Here is a 22771-nt window from a genome sequence, read left to right on the forward strand (position 1 = left end):
TATTTGTGAGAGATACTGTATCTCTCATTATCAGAATAACCTCTTTGGTGCTGACGCTTCAAACAAATGATGTAATTATCTCACGCCTCACACTCTGTGTGTCATGTGTGTTTTACTGTCGAGCAATCAGGCTTTTCTGTGTGTTGTTTTTATTGAGCACTGTCCCGCTCTCCCCTCACAACAGATGGTGGCCAAACATTAACAGCTGCATGTCATAATTCCCCCTTTTCTCCCTCATACGGTCAATCAATCTCTGGGCAAAGTCCAGCCAAGCTCCCCGAGTTCATTAACTTTACACACCGGCAACAAGCTCACCTAGTGTGTGGAGCCACTCGAGTATTGTCATGTTTGACCAGCTGGAATCGAATCCGGGTCGCTTGGTGTTAACCCGCTGAACTAAAGCCAGGGAGTAACTATCTCTCCACAAGCCGAGCCCAAGTCTTCAAGTCTAGTCTCCTCATCAGCCAGGCCAGGTTGATTCACTCAAGCGTCTGCTGCACCTGCTTTCCATAAACCAACACCAGGCGGATGCCCCTCTCAGCTCGTCCCTGGACGCGTCTCTGTTGCTATGCGGTAATTGGCCCAGGGAGCTTACGACGACTGTCCAGGAACGGGGCTGCTCAAGCTCTGGATCCGATAGCATCTCTGCTCCATTAAACCTCCTGTTCCTACGCACCCGCCCTCCGGCTCACAGCGTACAGTAACTGCCTCTGACACATTGAGGTTATACTGGGAAATGCAGGCAACGGGAAATATAGTCTGGTGGTGGTGGCATCCATGAACAATAGATAGCGTCAGTCTCTGAATCTGCAAACACACACACGCACACACAAAATGTATGCGTCTTGTTAGTCATCTGAGCACAAATTGGCAGCGCGCCCGACGCCAGGCTGCCTGTCATCTTATTGGCAGGAGCTCGAGGGAAGACAGCGCTGGTGTGATCTGCATAGAGAGAGAGAGAGAGAGAGAGAGAGAGAGAGAGAGAGAGAGAGACGGGATGTCAGGACTGCACCGCGTAACCAGAGACCCCGTCCATCTCCACGTCTCTCCGGACAGCTGAGAGGGAGCGGGCAACATGTAGGCTCGAGCAGTCCGTCAGCCGCAGCTGCATGACACTACCGTGCTTTATGGCGGGAAAGGGAGCCGAGAGATTCTTCCAGAAGTTCCACCCCTTAAGCTATTGCACATGATTCTTATCTGAGAGCTCCCTTGAGTGGTGATAGTGTGTGGTGTCAGAGAGAGAGAGAGAGAGAGAGAGAGAGAGAGAGAGAGAGAGGGATAGAGAGAGAGAGAGAGAGAGAGAGACAGAGAGAGAGAGAGAGGGATAGAGAGAGAGAGAGAGAGAGAGGGACAGAGAGAGAGAGAGAAAGAGAGAGAGAGAGAGAGACAGAGAGAGAGAGAGAGAGAGAGAGAGAGAGGGCACACACACACATACATACACTACTGTATACTCTCACACACAAGACACCAGCAGACACTCACACGCACGCACACACACTTTTTTTTTCCATATACCCTACATACAAGTATTGCTTTGCAGCCACTCTGTCTGTGGACTCGCTCGTGGCAGGCTGTGAGTGAAGATGCCCTGCTCTGGTTGGCTCCTGCTTCTGGCTTTGGCGGCAGCTCTTGGAGGTAAAAGTTCCTTTTACAGTAACTTCCTTCATGCTACTTTAACAAGTACACAGTGCATGCATGCTCTAGTACGCTATGTCAAGGCTTGTCGGATTTAAAGGAGACGTCAGAAACGTGACCATTTTAGTCATGCTTGTTGGACATTCATTAGAATGTATTTGCATAAAATGTGTCTTCTGGAAAGACCTTATTCAGCAGTAATGCATATGTACGTAAACAGAAGGCAGGCTTTGTGTAAGGCCATCCTCGTATCTGGACAGGGTGAACCAGTGTGTGTTGTCTTTCTGTGACAGAGAGATATTAGACTTGGAGTCTCTCACATTATATGTTTTTCTACATGCACAGATTAACATAAGCGTTTTTTCTCAGTTACCCCAGGTCACAGTGACATTGTTTTCCGAGAGGGTGAATTCCAGGGCTAGTGTTACGGTACTGGACAAGTCCTGTCAGATAAAAGCCTGATAGGTTGCCAAACAAGAGCATGATTTAGCTGGGTATGGACTCAGTGGTATGGGGGGGGGGCGGCTGTAGCTCAGTTGGTAGAGCGGGTTGTTCAGTGATTGAAGGGTCAGTGGTTCGAATCCCGGCTCAGACTGTCCACATGTCGAAGTGTCCTTGAGCAAGACACCTTACCCTAAATTGCTCCCAATGAGCAGGTTAGCACCTTGCATGGCAGCTACCGCCATTGGTGTGTGAATGTATGTGTGAATGGGTGAATGAGAGGTCATTGTAAAGCGCTTTGAGTGCTGCTAAGGTGGAAAAGCGCTATATAAGTGAAGTCCATTTACCATTTACCATTTATGGATTCAGCTGGGTAGGGACTCAGTGGTATGGATTCAGCAGTATGGACCCAGTGGTATGGATTCAGCTGGGTAGGGACTCAGTGGTATGGACTCAGTGGTATGGACTCAGCTGGGTAGGGACTCAGTGGTATGGACTCAGTGGTATGGACTCAGTGGTATGGACTCAGTGGTATGGACTCAGAGACAGTGCTGTGTGTCAAGAGACTTCCCCAGGTCTCTCTTCCTCCGTTTCAGGAAGCAGCGACGCCGGTCCCGCAGAAGAGAGGACAGAGAGGAACTGCTCCACAGTACCGCCGGTGGGTAGCGTGATTCAACCCATGTCTCCACTTCTTCTATTTCACCGGCACTCAAGTCTGTGTGCGGTACGGAAAATGAATGTCAACACATTCAAATATATCTCTGCAGTACCTGCCGCCCACGGCGGTCAACACCAGCCTCAGGCTGAGGGCGCTGAGGGACGACATGCGTCCCCTCAACATCTCCGCCTACATCATCCCTGGGACTGACGCTCACCTGGTAGGGTGTGTGTGTGTGAGAGAGAGGGTGTGTGTGTGTGAGAGGGAGGGTGTGTGTGAGTGTGTGAGAGAGGGTGTGTGTGTGTGTGTGTGTGTGTGTGTGTGTGTGTGTGTGTGTGTGTGTGTGAGAGGGAGGGTATGTGTGTGTGTAAAGCTCTGACATAGTGTGTGTGTGTGTGTGTGTGTGTGTGTGTGTTTGGGGGGTTCTGTGAGAGCTATATAGAATTCATGACTGAAAGTGATGCATTTGGTGATACATGTACCAGCAAGCACACACCCCAGATTGAGGGCAGCCTACGATCACCTCCAGTGTGTAAAGCTCCAGTGTGTAAAGCTCTGACACAGTGTGTGTGTGTGTGTGTGTATGTGTGCGTGTGTGTGTGTGTGAGTGCGTGCGCGTCTCTCGCAGAGTGAGTACATTGCCCCACGAGATGCCAGAATGGCGTTCATGACAGGCTTCACCGGCTCAGCAGGTGGGTCTCTCCTCCGTCCTGGCTTCCACTTCTCCTCCTCCCTCCTCTCTCCTCCTCTCTCCTCTTCTCCTCCTCTCTCCTCTTCTCCTCTTCTCCTCCTCTCTCCTCCTCTCTCCTCCCCTCTCCTCTTCTCCTCCTCCTTTCCGCCAAGTTCCTAAATCCGTCATCCAGCGCTCGTCCTCTCCTCTCCTCCCTCCTCTATACCCCCCCCCCCCCCCCCGTTCCACAGTCATAGTCAGCGCTCCTCTCTCTTCCTCGCCCTCTCTCTTCCTGTCATTCCTCGCTCGCCCCACGCTCACAGAGCCGGTGACTGATGAGTGGTGAATCAGGGACGTTCCACCATCCTCGTCCCAAAAATTGTCGTGGAAATATTTATTTGAAAAAAAGAAAAACGAAGTTGCCTTGTTTCTCAGTTGTATACTGGAAGACCTGGTTTAATCTTTAAGCGGAGGGAGGTTTTACAAGCAGGACACACAAAGTCCCCTGAAAAGTCCCCTGAAAAAGTTATGATCAGACAATATACTGTAACTGTGTTTCGTACTGGAACTTATCTACAACCCCAAACATTCATCGGTCCAATAGAAGCACAGTCTCTGCATTCTCTCTCAGCGTTTTATTCCAGGTAGCTTCCCTATCTTCAGGTATCTGAAGGTATCTGTTATTTGGATAAAAGCGTCTGCTAAATTACTGTAATGTAATGTATCTTTATTTCAGCATGCTGAGAGCTTCCTGCAAAGGCATTATCAAGTGCTTAGTCTTGCTAAAACACTTACACTACTACTACACTCAGCGTCTCTGAAGGGCATTTGCGAGAGGTGACAAGACCCCACTTATCTGGCCCACATGTTCTTCCAACAAGAAATATTAATAAGATGAATGGGAAAATGAGAATTCTCCCACGGCAGATCTATTCCTGGGCTGATGCAGTGAGATGAACTGATGATCTCGAAGCCGTTTCTGTTGTCTGAGCTTACCTGGATGAAGAAAGGCTATGGGGATAAATGATTTCAAATAGTGGAATGACTGGTTGAAATTCAGCCATATTGAGTCTTCGCCTGACCTCGTTTATGACGTAAGGACAGAGTTCAGGAACGGCGCACTGCTAAAGTCATATACCGCTCACTGTGTACTGCTAGCTTTGTTATCGTACCTGAACACGTTTCTTGCTTCAGTGCCACTCTTATGGTGAACTACATAAAAGATGCCATTTTCTAAATGTGAACGGTCAGCTATATTGTACGACAGATTCAAAGAGTTCAGAGTGAATGAACGGCGTCCGTGGCGGTGATGTCATCCGTTCCCCAGGCACAGCGGTGGTCACCCAGGACAGGGCGGTGCTGTGGACAGACAGTCGTTACTGGGTTCAGGCTGAACGTCAGATGGACTGCAACTGGGAGCTGGAGAGGGATGGTGAGGACACACACACACACACACGCACACACACACACACGCACACTAGACTTCATGCACTGACTTGATTCAAAGTTTGATGGGCAAACGTCAGGTTTCAACAGATCAATAGTATTTATCCGTCTTTTCTCCACAGTCTCCATCAGCGGTATAACAAGCTGGCTCATCCAGACGGTCCCAGAGACGCAAGCCATCGGATTCGACCCTTTCCTCTTCTCCCTCAGTGAGCCTGACAGCCATGTGACACGGCCCGACGCCGACTGACACCGTCTGTTAAAGGACAATGCTCGTTTTTGACAACCTGGACCTTATTTACGACATATTATAAGATGTTTGACTCACCGAGATCACTTTGGTGTAGTTCGGAGGCATGTAGAAGAAATGTAAAATCCAGCGCGAGCCAGTATATCCATGTAATGGCGGTGGTCGGGGCACTTAGAATGCAGTTTCTAAAAATCTATTTTCTGCCGCGAAACGGTTGTTTTCATCAATCTGTCTTTATGAATCGCTAGTTGTGCTTACATAGAACATAGGCCTGTTGTGGTTGTTCACATGCCTCTGTAATATGATCTTTAGAAACTTCTTTAGACACGAAATAGCTTCCCCACTTGCTCCAGCACACATGCACACAGCGCGCAATCGTTGCTCCAGCACGCTGTGCGCATGCGTGCTGGAGCAAGTGAGGAAGCTATTTCGTGTCTAAAGATGTTTCTATAGATCATATTACAGAGGCATGTGAACAACCACAACAGGCCTACGCTCTATGTAAGCACAACTAGCGATTCATAAAGACAGATTGATGAAAACAACCGTTTCGCGGCAGAAAATAGATTATTAGAAACTGCATTCCCGGTGCCCCCATCACCGCCATTACATGGATATACTGGCTCGCGCTGGATTTTAAATTTCTTCTACATGCCTCCGAACTACACCAAAGTGATCTCGGTGAGTCAAACGTCTTATAATATGTCGTAAATAAGGTCCAGGTTGTCAAAAACGAGCATTGTCCTTTAAAGCGTCGATTAATGAGTTGAATTATAGATTATAGTGACCATTTTCTCGACATAGAATATGAGGGAATGTTATGAGGTTCCTGTATCTTCCATAGAGACACATGAGGACTACAGAGTGTACCTGGATCAAGCCAATCGGATCCTCAAGTCCGTCGCTACGAACCTGGTGGACGAAGTGTGGAGAGAGAGACCCCAGATCCCGTCACACAACCTCACCCGGCTGCCTGATAGTGTCATAGGTGTGTGTGTGTGTGTGTGCGTGTGTGTGTGCGCGCGTGTGTGTGCACGTGTGTGTGTGCGTGCGTGCGAGTATGTGAGTGTGTGTGTTTGTGTGTGTACGTGTGAGTGTGTGCGCGCGTGTGTGTGTGTGTACAGTATCAGTCTCTGCATGCAGTGTTATACCGGCAGGTTCCTTATCTCTCTAATGTGATAAATACCTGTAAATAGGGCAGAGAAGCGTATGGATATCAGAGACAAACATCGCCATAAAGGGCCTATTCACTGGTTTATGGCTGAGTTATCGGTCCAGGACCAATCAGGGAAGTCTATAGCAGCTCTGTCTCCATCCCTGTCTCGGTGCGGTGGCCCTTTCAGGACAACATCATCATGATTAGAGAGTAAGTAAACGGAGACCATAAAACAAATGGCCCTGATGATGACCCTGTGTGTGTGTGTGTGTGTGTGTGTGTGTGTGTGTGTGTGTGTGTGTGTGTGAGACAGAGAGGACCTGGCAGATGAAGGTGGACGGCATACGGAGTCAGATGATCCTCAATCCTTACCAGCCCACTGCAGTCTTGCTCTCCGCGCTGGACGAGTCCGCCTGTAAACACTGTTCCTCCATCTTTTCCTCACACAACTATTCACTATTCACATATTGTGAACTACCGTAGCTGCCATAGCCGTTTCCAAACTCGGCGTGTCATAGCTGCTCGCCGAAGCATACTTCACTCTTCACTGTCATCCCGGTTCATTCTTCGATGAGTCAGTCGGGGCGGCTGTAGCTCAGTTGGTAGAGCGGGTCGTTCAGTGATCGAAGGGTCAGCGGTTCGAATCCCAGCTCCGATTGTCTGACTGTCGAAGTGTCCTTGAGCAAGACACCTAACCCCAAATTGCTCCCAATGAGCAGGTTAGCACCTTGCATGGCAGCTGCCGCCATTGGTGTGTGAATGTGTGTGTGAATGGGTGAATGAGAGGCCATTGTAAAGCGCTTTGAGTGCCGCTAAGGTGGAAAAGCGCTATATAAGTGCAGTCCATTTACCATTCAAAGACAATTCGGCGATCAGAGAAAGAAGCTACGGTGCGACCATGCACACACTCAGTCGTTCCCCTATGTCCTCTCCAGCCTCCCTCTAATGAGGAGACCCAGAGAGAGAGTCACGCAGGCCGGAGACACGCTGTCCCCAGTGGGGAGCCTCTGACAGTCTGTCTGCTCTGTTTCAGGGCTGTTTAATCTGCGGGGCAATGACATCCCCTATAACCCGTTCTTCTACTCCTACACACTTCTCACCCTGGACCAGATCTGGTGAGTCACAAGAGAATTGATGTGCGTGTTATAATGCAGTTTCGAAGTTAAAGTGTAGGAGCTCTTTAAGATGATTGATCTGATTAACTGTGGTTGCTGATTATGATTGATGGATTAGATATTGATATTGATATGGGTGTGGTCACAATATTGGTTTGGGTGTGGCCACTGGCAATTTGGGAGAATGGGAAGACGGGTGTATAATGGTACTATACTATAATACTACAATAACTATACTATAATAACTGCTAGATTACCTCTGCTAAATTCCACTATCTACTCTGTTCAATTCCCCGTTCGAATTACTACCTGTACCATCGCCTACTTTTGAGTTCTATAAATCGCCATTATTTTGTTCACTTTTTACCTCGGATTCCTTCATTCTTGCAATCACGGATTATGGAACACGCGTTGAGCAAAAGCTAGCCCTGCCTCATAAGAAGCGGTCGTTCAAAGGCATGCCACTACAGTTAAGTTGAAAAACCGGCTTGGAAGGACAAGCTTCATCTAGAAAAGCGCTTGGATCAACGCGATCAACTCACTCGACAAAGGTGACGTGAGTAACTGAAGCGCATTTGTCAATTGGCAATCGTCCTACCTGGTGAGAGGAGCCGTGCTCCGCTCTGACTGATAGTCGCTTCACCACAACGTGCGCACTCGGTGCGCGTAATAACCTACAAACCACTTGGTTGTTTGGAAACACTTTCGTGCCGTAATGGATGGGGCGAAAGATGATTTAAGTGTCGGTGGTGGCGCTGAAGGTGGTTGAAGGAAAGCCAAGCTCGGCTATTTAACGAGACAAAAGAATGTGATTGCTACATTAACGTTTCCAAAAGCTCTGGAGTTTCTGGACTTACAAGCAAAAGTCCAACATTGCCTGCCTCTGAAAGAGACACAGATCACACAAACTGGTTTGAACCTAAAATTCTCGCATTTAATGAATTTATTGATGACACAAAGTGTTGGATACAAAAACAATCAGTGCATGAAACAGAATAATTTCCTATTAAAGGTGCGAGTCTTCCCATGTTTATTCCTCCTAATGATCCTCCCGATAATGTCAGGCCCGAGGACAGACCAGCAGCCAGCGTTTGACCAGCGCGCGTATGAGAACTAATGGCCAAAGCGAAAGCAATGGAGAAACCAGGCCAGGCCAAGCCTGGCTTATGTGCGTGGCTCGCTTGTTTCTGTTCAGGACTGGTAGGGCGGAAGCTAGTCATGCCACTGAAATAGCTGTGAATTGATCAATTAAGATAGGTCTTGTCGCCTGGGCACATCAGTTCCAATGCTTCCAATGCTAATCCTGCACAATAAGAGCGGGATAGCCAGTTACCTCATGAGCTCACAACAACTAGCAGCAGCTTCCATAACATTAATGGTAGCGGTCAGTGGCTAAAGCAGTTACACTGATGATTCCTGTAACGTTAGCTATTTTGCTGCAATTGGTTCAACTTCTGTTTCTGGACAAAGGTAAGAGATAAACCCAGATAACACAAGGCTAGCGGACCTACAGCGGGTTCCCGATGCGTGCTCCACCACCATTCCACCAGTAGTTACTTGTCTATATCCTAGGCCCATTTGCTGTTGGATCCGTGGCTTGGTGGCAAGACTCCACCCCCTTGCGTCATATTGGGTCAGGGGCAGTGGAGCCCTCTCTGGGCTACCCACCTGCCCTCTCAGGGGCTGATTTGTGGGGTCCGTGGCGTGGACAGTGGTGTGGTGGCAAGACTCCGCCCCCTCGCGTCATATTGGGTCGGGGGCAGTGGAGCGCTCTCCAGGCTACCCACCTGCCCCCACCGGTGAAGACAAGTGTGTCTCTAGCCCACTCAGGGGCTGAGTTGTGGGATCCGTGGCATGGATAGTGGCATAACTGTGGTTGCTGATTATGATTGATGGATTAGATATTGATATTGATAAGGGTGTGGTCACATTATTGGTTTGGGCAATTTGGGAGAATGGGAAGACGGGTGTATAAAGGAGGTATGGGGCAAGCAAGCCAACAGTTTTTCAACCTGCTAGATTACCTCTGCTAAATTCCACTATTTTCACTTTTTACCTCGGATTCCCTCATTCTTGCGATCACGGATTATGGAACACGCGTTGAGCAAAAGCTTCTAGCCCTGCCTCATAAGAAGCGGTCATTCAAAGGAATGCCACTACAAAAAGGATAGATTGGAGCATTGTGAACCCTCTCTCCCACTCTCTCTTTGTCCTCTCTCTCTCCCCCCTCTCTCTCCCCCCTCTCTCCCTCACCCTCACTCTCTCCCCCCCTCTCTATCTCTCTTTCCCTCTCTCTCTTCCTCTCTCTCGCTTTCTCTCTTGCCCTCTCCATCTCTCTCTCTCTGTCTCTTTCAGGCTGTTTGTACATACACATAGAGTGTCGGAGGACTTGAAGCTCTACCTGAACTCCACCTGTACTACAGCCCTGTGTGTACAGCTGACAGACTATGACAACGTACGGGCGACCCTAACGGAATACGTGTCGAAACCGGATGTGAAGGTGTGGATAGGCACAGAGTACACCAACTACGCCTTGTACGAGCTCATCACTCCACAGGTGAGACCAGGGGGTTCACATGACCTTGATGAGGTGAAGTAAAGTGTTCAACATGAAATGTAATCACCACTTTTCTTCTCTCTCTCTCTATGCTTGTGTGCCATCTGCAGGATAAGCTGCTGACCAGCGCCTATTCCCCTGTGTTGACCACCAAAGCAGTGAAAGACGATACAGAGCAGCGGATTCTGAGAGACGCTCATGTATGTTGTTCAGCTGTTGGATGCGTTGAACACACACACACACACGTGCACATGCACACACGCGTGCTCGCACACAAACACACACACACACACGTGCACATGCACACACACACACACGTGCACATGCACACACACACACACGTGCACATGCACACGCGCATGCTCGCACACAAAACACACACACACACACACGTGCACATGCACACGCGCGTGCTCGCACACGCACACAAACACACACACACACACACACACACACACACAATCAATCTGGGTGCGGTCGGTCAGTTAATCTGGAAACACAGCACTCTGTGTTCCTTTTATAGATTCAGAGCCATGTCCGTCGGTGGAATTTCCACTCTTATTAAGTCATAAAATCCCACAGAGAGACGCCAGAGGCTCCAGCAGCCTCTGTCTGAGAGCTTTCTGATCGAACGTCTTATCAGTTCAATTTCCCTGCTCCATATTGGGGTTTGAGTGGGAGGTTTACATAAGCTTGTATTGACGTCAATAGAGAATGACAATGGAATCCTGTCTTGATACAGCCCGTTCCATTAATGATTGCCTCTCATTCGCTGTCAATCATTAATGGAACAGGCTGTATCAAGACAGGATTCCATTGTCATTCTCTATTGACGTCAATATAAGCTTAATGATTGCCTCTCATTCGCTGTCAGGAGGAGATGACGACAGCCTTCACGTGGCCTCCTCCGTGAGTAGCAAGAAATGGTGCAAGACCAGCTTGCAAAACTAATGTCGCCAACCAGTCATCACCCAGCTGGCAGGCCGACGTGCAAGAGGCCGGAGGGACATCGAACGTCCACGTCAGGACGGGCGTCCATCCCGACCATCGAGCACCAGGTCCTGTCAGTGCTCCAGCTTAATGTAGAGGGCCTCACCACCGCCAAACTGGAAGTCATCCACCACCTCGCCGACTCCCACAAAGTAGCAGCCGTCCTCCTCCAGGAGACACACTGTGACAGTGACAACATCCTCAAACTGCCCGGATTCCAGCTTGCCGGATCCATCCACAGCAAACAACATGGACTTGCGACCTTTGTCAGGGACGACCTTAGCTGGACAGCCACTGGCCAATCCCCACCAGGCTTGAGTATCGAATGGCTGTCCACTAAAGTGCAGATCACATCGGTTGTCAATGTCTACAAGCCCCCGCCATCAACGCTGACCATGGCATCTCTCCCGCTAGCACCTGCACCCGCCATCTATGCAGGGGACTTCAACTGCCAAAACACAGACTGGGGTTACAGCCACACAACACCAAACGGAGAGACACTAAGCCAATGGGCCTCCAGCGCCAATGCGTTGCTGTTGTTTGATCCAAAAGAACCTCCCAGTGTGCCACACGGCCCAAAAGCCGGAGAGACGCGTCCTGGAAAGGTTCCCCCGCTCACACCACCGACCGTCCATCATAAAGGTCCCATCCCTGGTGCAGCCAGTAGCAGGGAAACCCGTCAGGAGATGGAACCTTCGAAAGGCAAACTGGCAGTCATTCACTGAGGAGACAGAAAGAAAATCAGTCAGCCTCCCAGACCCAGACAATGCCGACGTGGACGTCGGGTATGCAGCGTACTGCAAAGTACTCCTTGGGGCAGCAAGGAAAACCATCCCCTGTGGCTTTAACGCAAAGTACATCCCGGGCTGGGATGAATAGTGCAGCCACCTCCTGCATTTCCACCAGCAGGCAAGCTCCAGGGAAGAAGTGGATGAGTCCGCAACGGCACTCCTGCAGAAGCTGGACACCACCCAAAGGTCAAGGTGGACCGAAGTTGTGGAGTCAATCGACTTCACCCACTCTAGCCGCAAGGCATGGCGGACTATCAACCAGCTCACAGGCAGAACACCATCGGCCCCCAGGTGCCCAGTAACGGCACACGAGGTGTCCTCCTTGTGTAGGGCGGCCAGTGTGGATGCTAACCTGTCAGGAGACTTCACAACCGCTGAGCTCCAGACAGCCATGAGCAAAATCAAACAAGGGAAGGCACCAGGGCCTGATTACATCCAGCCTGAGTTTGCAATCCACCAGAGCGCAAGAACATCTGCATGGCTCTGTTCGTTCTACTCAGCATGCTTTCGGAGGTCCAAGCTCCCGAAGATCTGGCGCCGTGCTGCTGTCATAGCCCTTCCAAAGCCAAACAAACCTGCTGAAGACCCTAAGTCCTACAGACCAATATCACTGCTCTGCATCCCATTCAAGATCTTGGAGAGGATGATCCATAGCCGCATCGAGCCAGTAGTGGACCCACAACTTCCACGGGAACAAGCCGGTTTCCGCCGCGGACGGTCAACGGTCGACCAGGTGACACTGCTCACTCAAGACATTGCGGACAGCTTCCAGCAAAAACAGAAGGCTGGAGTAGTGTTGCTTGACCTTACAGCTGCCTACGATACCGTCTGGCACCGTGGACTCCACCTAAAGCTGCTAAAGACCATCCCCGACCGGCACATGGTGAAGTTCATCATGGAGATGCTGACGAACCGCAGCTTCACCTTAAAGACCAGTGACGGACAATGCAGCAGGCTCAGGAGGCTGAGGAATGGCGTCCCGCAGGGGTCTGTCCTCGCACCAATGCTGTTCAACATCTATATCCACGACCTACCGGAAACAACATCCCGGAAATATGGCTACGCTGATGACCTGGCCATCATGATGCGACGACCAACATGGGAGGCGATGGAAGTCGGCCTAAACCACGACATGGACACCCTAGCAGCCCATCTGCGCATGTGGCGCCTCCAGCTCAGCATTGGCAAGACAGTGTCAGCAGCTTACCACCTCAACAACAGCGAGGCAAGAAGGGAACTGGAAGTTTTCGTAAACAACAAGCGCCTGGAGTGCCAGCAAGCCCCGCGGTACCTCGGTGTACGCCTGGATAGGACACTCTCCTTCAAACAACACCTTGAAGAGGTGACGGCCAAAGTGTCATCAAGGGTCTCACTAATCCGACGTCTCGCTGAAACTAGCTGGGGTGCAACCGCCAAGGTGCTTCGAATCTCCACCCAAGCCCTGGTCTTCTCTGCAGCTGAATACTGTGCCCCAGCCTGGTGCAGAAGCCCTCATGCCAGGAAGGTCGACATTGCGATAAATAACGCTCTGCGGACCATAACTGGCTGCCTGAAGCCCACTCCTGTGTGCCACCTGCCAGTACTAGCAGGAATTGCCCCGGCCGGCCTCCGACGAGAGGCTGCTACCCTCGCCCTAGCAAGGAAAGCCCAAAGACACGACTGGCATATCTTGCACAACACCACCACAACGCCACTGCCCCCCCATAGACTCAAGTCCCGCCACCCGTACAACAAGGCGGCACAAGATCTGCTCAGGTCCATCCCTGAGGACCAGTCTACAGAGGCATGGCTGGCGGCAGCCTGGAAGCAGGAGTGGGAGTCGGCCGGGCCTACACGCATCCACCGTTACATCTAGGACCCGGGAGGCGGTATTCAAGGAGAGGAACTGCCGCGCCGGAAATGGACCCTGCTGAACCGCCTGCGAACTGGGGTCGGACGCTACAGAGCAACAATGAGGAAGTGGGGCCTGGCAGACGGAGCAACGTGTGAGTGTGGGGAGCCGGAGCAGACAGCTGAGCACATAATCACCGCCTGTCCCCTGTATAAACCACCCTCGGAAGCTGGCCTCTTCGATGTGGGACCTGAGACGAGGGCGTGGCTATACGCTACTGAGCTGGACATCTGATGATGACACACGAAAGAGAGATTCGCTGTCAGTGGCTCGAGCCGTCATCCGCTGTCACGTCAAATATGACTTTTTGTTATGCGTTTAACCTGGTTGCTAGATGTTAAATATTGTGACATGCAAACGGAAGCTGGGCGCTCAGTTTGTCCTGTCTGGCTGTCCGTAGGTGAGAGATGCGGTGGCGGTCATCCAGCTCCTGATGTGGCTGGAGAAGAGCGTGCCACAGGGGCAGGAGACCGAATTCACCGCAGCGCGCTATGTCGACGAGCGTCGCAGGTAGGGCACACAATCACACACACATGCATGCATGCATGCATGCACACACACACACACACACACACTCACCCACTACTGTCAGTAGTAGCCTTTAATGTTGCTGTCGTCTGTACTGTACTTTACAGCAAACAGAAGGATAACAGAGGGCCCAGCTTTGAGACCATCTCAGCCAGTGGTGCTAATGCTGCTTTGGCCCATTACAGGTAAACTTGTACTGTAGCATACCTCCTCTTACTTCTCCTCCTCCTTCTCCTCCTCCTCCTCAGCATCATCTTTTAATATCTCCAGGGGTGTGTCCAGACCTTTTTGGCTGGGGTGGCACAAGTGGGGCACAATGTTTTGCACACTTCACTATTTTTTTTTGTGCGTGGTGGAGCAAATTGCGCATTCCTTGAACTGCATATCATTCCCACAGCGGTGGTTCTGAAGCTTTCATTAACCATAGCCTACTCATTTCAGCACACAGCACAAATGCACACATTCAAAGAAAAGTTCTTGCATATCAGTCATCAACACTACACAGCAGAGAATAGTATGACAAACTCGTGTGCTTACCATTCTGTTTATTTGGTCGAAACAGGCCACAAAACATCCATACAGCCCTCTGTGTACAGTTTTGCAGGTAGTTATTCATGCAAATCTTCTATAGCCTACCCATGTAGTATAGATAGATACAGAAAAACCTGCCTGTGGCTATATATACTACATAAATGGCCATTAGGTGACGACAACCAGTAATATAAAGAGCACCCCTAAAACGAAATAAAATCACAATGAGAAATATAGCTGCAACCTAAAATCCAATATGGCGGACAATCCAATATGGTGGAAATGACCTCATGGCATGGACATTGGTTTAGAGATTGTGACTTCCCACTTTCGTGCAAATTGGTGAAAATCCATAGGAGGAGATACATTTTAAGTGTTTTTCACAAAATACCAAATGGTGGAAAATCTAATATGGCAGTAAAAGACGTTGAACTCGGCTTGAGCCAAGGAATCCAACGATGCCATGGTTTTGAAAATCGAGCTTACGAGTCAAAAGTTGCATGCCCTTCTCCTATGAGAAAGATGATTAGCCAAATGAAAAGTTGATTGACAACCATTTCAGTTGAAATCAGTTTTTGATTGACAGTGGATTGTAAGCCTCTGATAGGCTAAATCAAACAATGATTGACAGTTGTCACGACCATTGCCCACCCTCTCAATGTCTCCAGTCTGCAGAGACACAAACTTGAAATCTACAGCCACTTGTACCAGCCAAAACAACTTTTTTGTACAATATAGAATAAATGTAGGAGCCCTTTAAGATAATTTCTGATTAACTGTGGTTGCTGATTATGATTGATGGATTTGATATTGATAAGGGTGTGGTCACAATATTGGTTTGGGTGTGGCCACTGGCAATTTGGGAGAATGGGAAGGGTGTATACAGGAGGCGCGGCAGCTATGAACAAGCTAGCACTTTTCAGTCCTGTAGTCGCATGCTCGTTCATGTCAGACAACAGTCCTTTCACCCTCCATTCACTTCGCCGTCACAATAAATCGGTGTCGGCCTATTTAGGAGAGGCGCTCATATTTACAAGTGTTAGATAAACATGAAACATAACTTACCTAAGCAAAAGGGTCTATTTAAACAAATGCTGGGTTTTGAAGCCTCGGCGCGACCATTAAATAACTTATTTAGACGCGTTTTGTCCGAGTGAATTTATTTTTCCGAGGTAGTCTTCTTCTGTGGTGGTGGCGGTCTCATTGAAGCTTCAAAGAGACCGGGGCTATGAACAAGCGAGGTGGGGCAAGCAAGCCAACAGTTCAACCTGCTAGATTACCTCTGCTAAATTCCACTATCTACTCTGTTCAATTTCCCGTTCAAATTACTGCTACTATACTGTACTACCTGTACCATCGCCTACTTTTGAGTTCAAAAAATAAATTTTGTTCACTTTTTACCTCGGATTCCCTCATTATTGCAATCACGGATTATGGAACATGCGTTGAGCAAAAGCTTCTAGCCCTGCCTCATAAGAAGCGGTAATTCAAAGGCATGCCACTACAGTTAAGTTGGAAAACTCGCTTGGAAGGACAAGATTCATCTAAGAAGCGCTTAGATCAACGCGATCAACTCACTCGACAAAGGTGACGTGAGTAACTGAAGCGCATTTGTCAATTGGCAATCGTCCTACCTGGCGTGGTGAGAGGAGCCGTGCTCCGCTCTGACTGATAGTCGCTTCACCACAACGTGCGCACTCGGTGCGCGTATAAGCCTACAAACCACTTGGTTGTTTGGAAACACTTTATAAATAAATAAATAAAATAAATAATTTAAGTGCCGGTGGTGGCGCTGAAGGTGGTTTTGATGAAAGTGAAAAGGTGGATGTGAATGAATTAATTGCGACAATTAAGGAAAGCCAAGCTCGGCTATTTAACGAGACAAAATAATATGATTGCGACATTAATATCTAATTATGATGAATTGTAATATGTGTGTGGACGTTTCCAAAAGTTCGAAAACACTTTGACTGAGTTTCTGGACTTACAAGCAAAAGTAAAAAAAGTATTGCCTGCCTCTGAAAGAGAGAAAGATCACACAAACTGGTTTGAACCTAAAATTCTCGCATTTAAGGAATTTATGGATGACACAAAGGGTTGGATACAAAAACAATCAGTACATGAAACAGAATCATTCCCTATTAAAGGTACGAGTCATAATGGCCAAAGCGAAAGCAATGGAGAAAAAACACAAGCTGGATTTGGAAGCGGCTCAAATCCAAATTCAACAGGAAAAGGTTGAACTGGAAGCAGGCTTTTCCCGGACTAGGCTACTCCAGGGCCACACAGTTGAAACGCGACAAATTCAAGGAGTGCAATAAAAAGCTGCATGACCGGAAGGTGAGCTTCAGAATGCTGTTTCCTGCCAAACTGAACATTGAGGCCAAGGACGGGGTGAAAATGTTTGAATGCCCCAGGAAGGCTATGGCTGTCATTGATGCTATGGAGTGAGGAGCTAGGGGATGAGATGGGACTTAACATCCATCCCAAGGTGGGGATAAAGTTTACCTAGCATACTTTATTGTTTACTTTTACTTGTTTTTTTTTTAAAATGTTTTTTAATGTTTTTCTACTGTACTCATGAATATTAATATAAAGACACTGGTTCGGATTATTTTCACAGTCATCGCTACTATGTCTCACAATGGCCTATCATGGTAGGGGGGTTACCAGGGATGGCCAATCAGATTCCAGTGCCAGAGCCACCCCCCACCCCCCTGACCCCGCCACTGAATATCCCTCCCAATGGATTGTCTGTCCATTAGAAGGTGAGAATCTCCACCGTAGTGATATTAACATATTAACACCATTGTCTCTGCATTACAGCCCGTCTGAAGAATCCAGCCGGAGGTTGACTGAGGATGAGATGTATCTGGTGGACTCTGGAGGCCAGTATCTGTGAGTAGAGATTTCACACCAGTACTAGCCTACCTACCATAGTTACTGTGGTAACCAGTACTACTGTACCTACCACCCTTACTGTGGTAACCAGTACTACCTACCACCCTTACTGTAGTAACCAGTACTACCTACCACCCTTACTGTAGTAACCAGTACTATGTACTACCTACCACCCTTTCAGTAGTAACCTGTACTACCTACCACCCTTTCAGTAGTAACCTGTACTACCTACCACCCTTACTGTAGTAACCAGTACTACGTACTACCTACCACCCTTACTGTAGTACCCAGTACTACCTACCACCCTTACTGTAGTAGTGAGTACTACCTACCACCCTTACTGTAGTAACCAGTACTACCTACCACCTTACTGTGGTAACCAGTACTATGTACTACCTACCACCCTTACTGTAGTAACCAGTACTACCTACCATCCTTACTGTAGTAACCAGTACTACCTACCCACCACAGTGTGGCACTTACAATAGTGATCAAGGTTCACTGAAATCCTGTCATGACTCTTGTTCCCTCCTCCCCGTAGCGATGGGACCACTGACATCACGAGAACGGTTCACTGGGGCACGCCCACAGACATGCAGAGGGTACAGCTTCGGATTGCCTTGTTTACATTACACATACTGTAACTGTTTTTACCGACCCAGTCCTGTGGATAACATGGTCCAGTGTCCATCACTTTTAAAGGAGGCCTTCACACGAGTCCTGATGGGGAATATTGAGATATCGCGAACCGTCTTCCCCTCAGGGACACGAGGTGGGTATATAAAGCATAGTTTGTAAGCACTCAGCCAGAGCACACTGCTGTCCCTAGTTAGACTTTTAAGAAAGTTACTCTGTCCAGACACAAGAGGGCGCTATTTGTCCACTTGTCCTCCATGAACAGCTCAAGTGTTGTTCCTCAGAGGAAAGGGTTCACAGGATGTCCAGGCTCATGGTGTGTCTTTTCTTTATCAACAGGAGTGAACATGGAGATGCTGGGCCGCCGGGCATTATGGGAGGTGGGCCTGAACTACGGCCATGGGACCGGTCACGGCGTGGGGAACTACTTTGGCGTCCATGAGTGTATGATATTTTATTTCGACCATTCATTTCAAATATCAATATTTTACTGTTGGGTTAATAACCTCACATTTCTCCTCCACAATCAAGATTTGTCCAACTGCACAAAATATAAACCACTGATCCTTTGTTTCTTCCAGGGCCTGTGGGCTTTCAGTCCAACAATATTCCATTCCAGGAGGGCATGTTCACCTCCATAGGTAAGGCCTCAACCAAAACCAGCTTTGGCTGATTTGATTCAAAGAAGATGGCCTTCCTTTTCAAAGTTTGAAGTGCGTTTTTTTTATGAGACTTTTTTTTATGAGATCATTACTTTATATTATTTTTGGCTGACGGGCAGAACCCGAAAGCCCTAGAATAGCATTTGTTGGGTTGTCACATGGCTGGTCACTCTGTCCGTGGCTTTGCTTCTCCACAAGACGCAAAAAGTGTTTTCTGTGCAACATATCAACTTATCAGTTGTCAAAAGGAAAAGCCAACAAACTGGTTGTAATGCTGACCAGCTAACGTGTTCCCAAATAAATGCTTGTTTGATACATTTGCCTATTTGACTGGTTGTCACCTTCAGTCACAACTGACAGTTCCAGTAACCTATACAAGTTTGCCAAAATACCTGTCAAGTCAGTCATCGGTAAAAGTCATTCTGGAAAAAAGTGTGTGTGCTGTGTAACCTGGAAAAAAGTGTTATATTGTAGCCTATTAATTAGCTGGCTGTTGTCGTTTTTCAGTCAGTTGGCTGGTCTTTGAAATGCGTGCAGTAGGCTAATCAGTTTTATGGTGGTGTTGTATCAGCAGTGCAAAACCAGGCCGGTTGATCCTGGCTAAAGGCTGATGGGCTTCAGTATTACTGTAATTGTTGTACCATTGTCACCAGTGTAATAGTCATGATGTGAATTGTAGGCCTACTGCAGAAATAACCACCAGGCTGATTGTTAAAGGAGAATTCAAGTCTATGATTTTGTAGCCTTTAAACACATGTAATATGTGTCTTGTTTACAATTAACTTAAACCAAACCAGACTCGATTAACCAGCATGCATTGCGCAAAACTGAACTACATATCGGGAGGAGGCAAAGGGAGGCAAAGCGCAGACTTCGTGAACATGCTTTGTTTACATGGAGAAACTATTGTCAAGGAAACCACATTTTTCTTTATTGTTTTGTGGTTGTCTAGTTGTTCTAGGGTGAAATTCTCCTTTAATTCTCCTAAGTGAGGTCTAATTGTTGGATGCATCATCCCTTAATATGCGGGCACAATTGAACATGGCCTCCACTCAACCTCAATGCGACACAGCGTAAACAGGAAGTGAGTTCTCATTGCTTAACACATCATCCCTTTGACATTCTACTTAATATGCACATTTCATAAGGGTCACTGAACACAATTTAACATGGCTGAAGGGATGATGCTCAAGGTCAATGTGATGCTCTCGTGAGTTTACACGTAATGCTACCTGCTGGCTCAATCAAATATGTGTACATATCCAGATAAGACACTGTGTCTTGGTCTAGGCCTACTTACTTCACCGCCTAAAAGGAAATGCATAGGGCAGGCAATTAAATTTGTCCAGAACTATCAAAAGAACAGCTGTATGTACAGTATGCCCATCAGCCATAAGCCAGGCTGGACCAGGCCTGGTTCTTTTCTTGTCTTTTTTAGTTTGTTTGTTTGTTTACAATTGAGCTCCCCTTTTGCACTCCCCCCCTTGTCAAACTCATTTTGTACATTTTTTCTCAGAGCCTGGATATTACAAGGAGAACGATTTTGGGATCCGTATTGAAGATGTTGTTGTGGTTGTACCTGCCCATACAAAGGTGTGGTAAATCAGTTGGAGCAACAGCGTACATCATTATGTGACTAATCACTGATAACCTTTGACTGTGCCTGTAAACTACAGGGTCTAAAGTATGTTTCCTCTGTGGAAAATAATGTCACTTTCACTCACCGCTGTGTGTGTGTGTGCGTGTGTGTGTGTGTGTGTGTGTGTGTGTGTGTGTGTTTGTCTCCCTAGTATGGTCACAACTACCTGACCTTTGACACAGTGTCTCTGGTCCCTTACGACAGGAAGTTGATTGACACCTCTCTTCTGAGCCCACAGCAGGTAACACATCTCTACAGTTCACACAAATGTCTCATTGTTACTTGTAGAAATTCCATGTAAAAAAGGAATTACCTTGTAATAACCCTCATATTGTAATTAACTTAATGTAATCATTTTTAGAGGACTGTATGGTAAAAATCACTAGGCGCCATGTAGTGGTACAATGTTTTTAATTCTTTGAAGAAGTCCCCATTCTGACATGCTCTCATACTCAAGCCCTATATTCCTGTGAAGTAGGCTACCGTTTGATCTGAGCTGTGCTGATGTCAATGCCAGGTTACTGGGTTCAATAATTTCTCTGATACATGGTGTTACGTTGTTTCCTCCCCAAATCCCCTACAGTCTCTTGGGTTTGCATCTTTGTGCCCAGCTGTTTTAAACCCAGTAGTTTTTTTCTGCCTCAAGAAAACCATGTGTGAAATTTACAGTTTAAGGGACGACACATCCAGCACTTTCATTTTGTACAGTACCTTCTAGTCTAAACAGTAATTCTCTTCTTTCAATATTTCATTCTGAAGGCTTATTATCTGCTCATTTCAAAACTTGTGCAGGGTCATTCTGCTGCTACAAATGGATGTTACAAATTGATGTACAGTACTGTAGTAGTTTTACTGTACTTTGACTAATATTGTATCTTAATGTTAACACACGTGAAAAAGATGAACTGTGTGTCTCTGCATACTGTGTACAGGACATATGATGAGTGTTACAGTCCATACAGACCCAGTCCCTCCTCTCTCTCTCTCTCTCTCTCTCTCTCTCTCTCTCTCTCCCTCTCCTCCCCACAGCTCCAGTGGCTGGACACGTACTACCAGACGATCCGCAGGCTGATGGGGGCGGAGCTGGACAAGCAGGGCCTGGCGGAGGAGAAGGCGTGGATGCTGAAACACACGGAGCCCTTTCAGAACGCCGTCCCCGCCGCCGCCGTCTCCTCCCTCTCGCTGACCCTGGCCGCCCTGACCACCGCTCTGCTCCGCAACGCTGCCTGAGGACGCTCCGCCTCTTCCATCTACGTTCCTCTCACAGCGGTGGCGTCTAGTAAGCTCCGCCCTCACGCAGTTTCTAATAGTAATAGTAGAAGACATCGAGGAGGGAGAGGGCCTGTGGATTCGTGGCCAGTGTGATGATTTAAATTTTCATATTGACTGTTTGTTTTTTTCCAGCTTTTTGTGCGCATCTGTTGATTTGTTCGATGATCATTTTTAAATGTCTCCAATCTGTCCATGTTTTGAAATAGATTTTTAGATGAAATGCACTCCATATGAACGGGCTCCTGCCCTGAGACAATGCAACATAAATTATAATTTATTAAAAGAGGACTATTTGTCTACTTACTGTTGATTCATTCACAGGTAATCTTTGAATTCATTGTAATGTCATTTTCATGAATATTTTGCCACTTAAGCTGTATAATATTTGTAAATTCACTGTGATAGTGTGGCTACATGAACACAGTGATCTAAGTCAGTGAGCTCTCTCTGATAGATAATTGGGGTTCACACGTGCCAGTCTGCGAGAGTCGTGCCTCCTCCAACCCTGTGAACCTCTTGACACCTGCCTCTCGCCATATGAAGTGTTCTTGCCAGCTAAGGGCCCGTTGCCTGGCAACCGTTCCATCAGAAGTCACTTGCAAGGAAGGTGTGAATGTGGTTTCTCAAAGACATCCGCCCTGTGCACACTTTGTTGGATTAGCAAAAACACACACACACACAAACACATACAGCTGTAAAAAAAAAGTTTGACATGAGAGAAATGGTGTGCGTGTTTGTGAGGTCTTGCGTGTTTGTTGGTTGTGTTTTGAACACTCCCTAGGGCTGGCAGGCCCTGGAGAAAGAGGAACAGCGTGATGACTAACTGATGTTGAAAATATGAGATCATTATTTTGTTGTAAGCAAAACTACTCCCTTGCATCTACTGTAAGACCCACTGGGCTGTGACGCACATTCAGAAGCCAATCAAGAATGTTCTATTGGGAATATTCATGACTTTTACCGGAGACAACGTTTTGTACTGAGGTTTGTTTTCTGTTCTTA

General features: G+C 47.7%; 1 protein-coding gene across 1 annotated transcript in view; it reads left to right on the top strand.

Annotated features, from left to right (window-relative positions):
- The window catches only part of xpnpep2 (X-prolyl aminopeptidase (aminopeptidase P) 2, membrane-bound), a gene marked incomplete at both ends in the record, with an annotated part of 49128 nt that extends 27401 nt beyond the window's left edge, over window positions 1–21727 (top strand). The window contains 20 exons of the mRNA XM_084459590.1: window positions 2673–2734; window positions 2844–2954; window positions 3363–3426; window positions 4732–4836; window positions 4973–5059; window positions 5945–6088; window positions 6570–6671; window positions 7290–7371; window positions 9727–9928; window positions 10039–10128; window positions 14001–14110; window positions 14236–14313; window positions 17486–17557; window positions 18102–18162; window positions 18263–18332; window positions 18536–18640; window positions 18778–18837; window positions 20375–20451; window positions 20649–20738; window positions 21527–21727. Of these exons, the coding sequence (XP_084315716.1) occupies window positions 2673–2734; window positions 2844–2954; window positions 3363–3426; window positions 4732–4836; window positions 4973–5059; window positions 5945–6088; window positions 6570–6671; window positions 7290–7371; window positions 9727–9928; window positions 10039–10128; window positions 14001–14110; window positions 14236–14313; window positions 17486–17557; window positions 18102–18162; window positions 18263–18332; window positions 18536–18640; window positions 18778–18837; window positions 20375–20451; window positions 20649–20738; window positions 21527–21727 (1973 nt within the window). The remainder of the gene's footprint in view (window positions 1–2672; window positions 2735–2843; window positions 2955–3362; window positions 3427–4731; window positions 4837–4972; window positions 5060–5944; window positions 6089–6569; window positions 6672–7289; window positions 7372–9726; window positions 9929–10038; window positions 10129–14000; window positions 14111–14235; window positions 14314–17485; window positions 17558–18101; window positions 18163–18262; window positions 18333–18535; window positions 18641–18777; window positions 18838–20374; window positions 20452–20648; window positions 20739–21526) is intronic.
- Between the last annotated feature and the right edge of the window lie 1044 nt (window positions 21728–22771).

Source organism: Borostomias antarcticus, assembly GCF_949987555.1.
Source record: "Borostomias antarcticus genome assembly, chromosome: 28".
In the NCBI taxonomy this organism is placed as follows: domain Eukaryota; kingdom Metazoa; phylum Chordata; class Actinopteri; order Stomiiformes; family Stomiidae; genus Borostomias; species Borostomias antarcticus.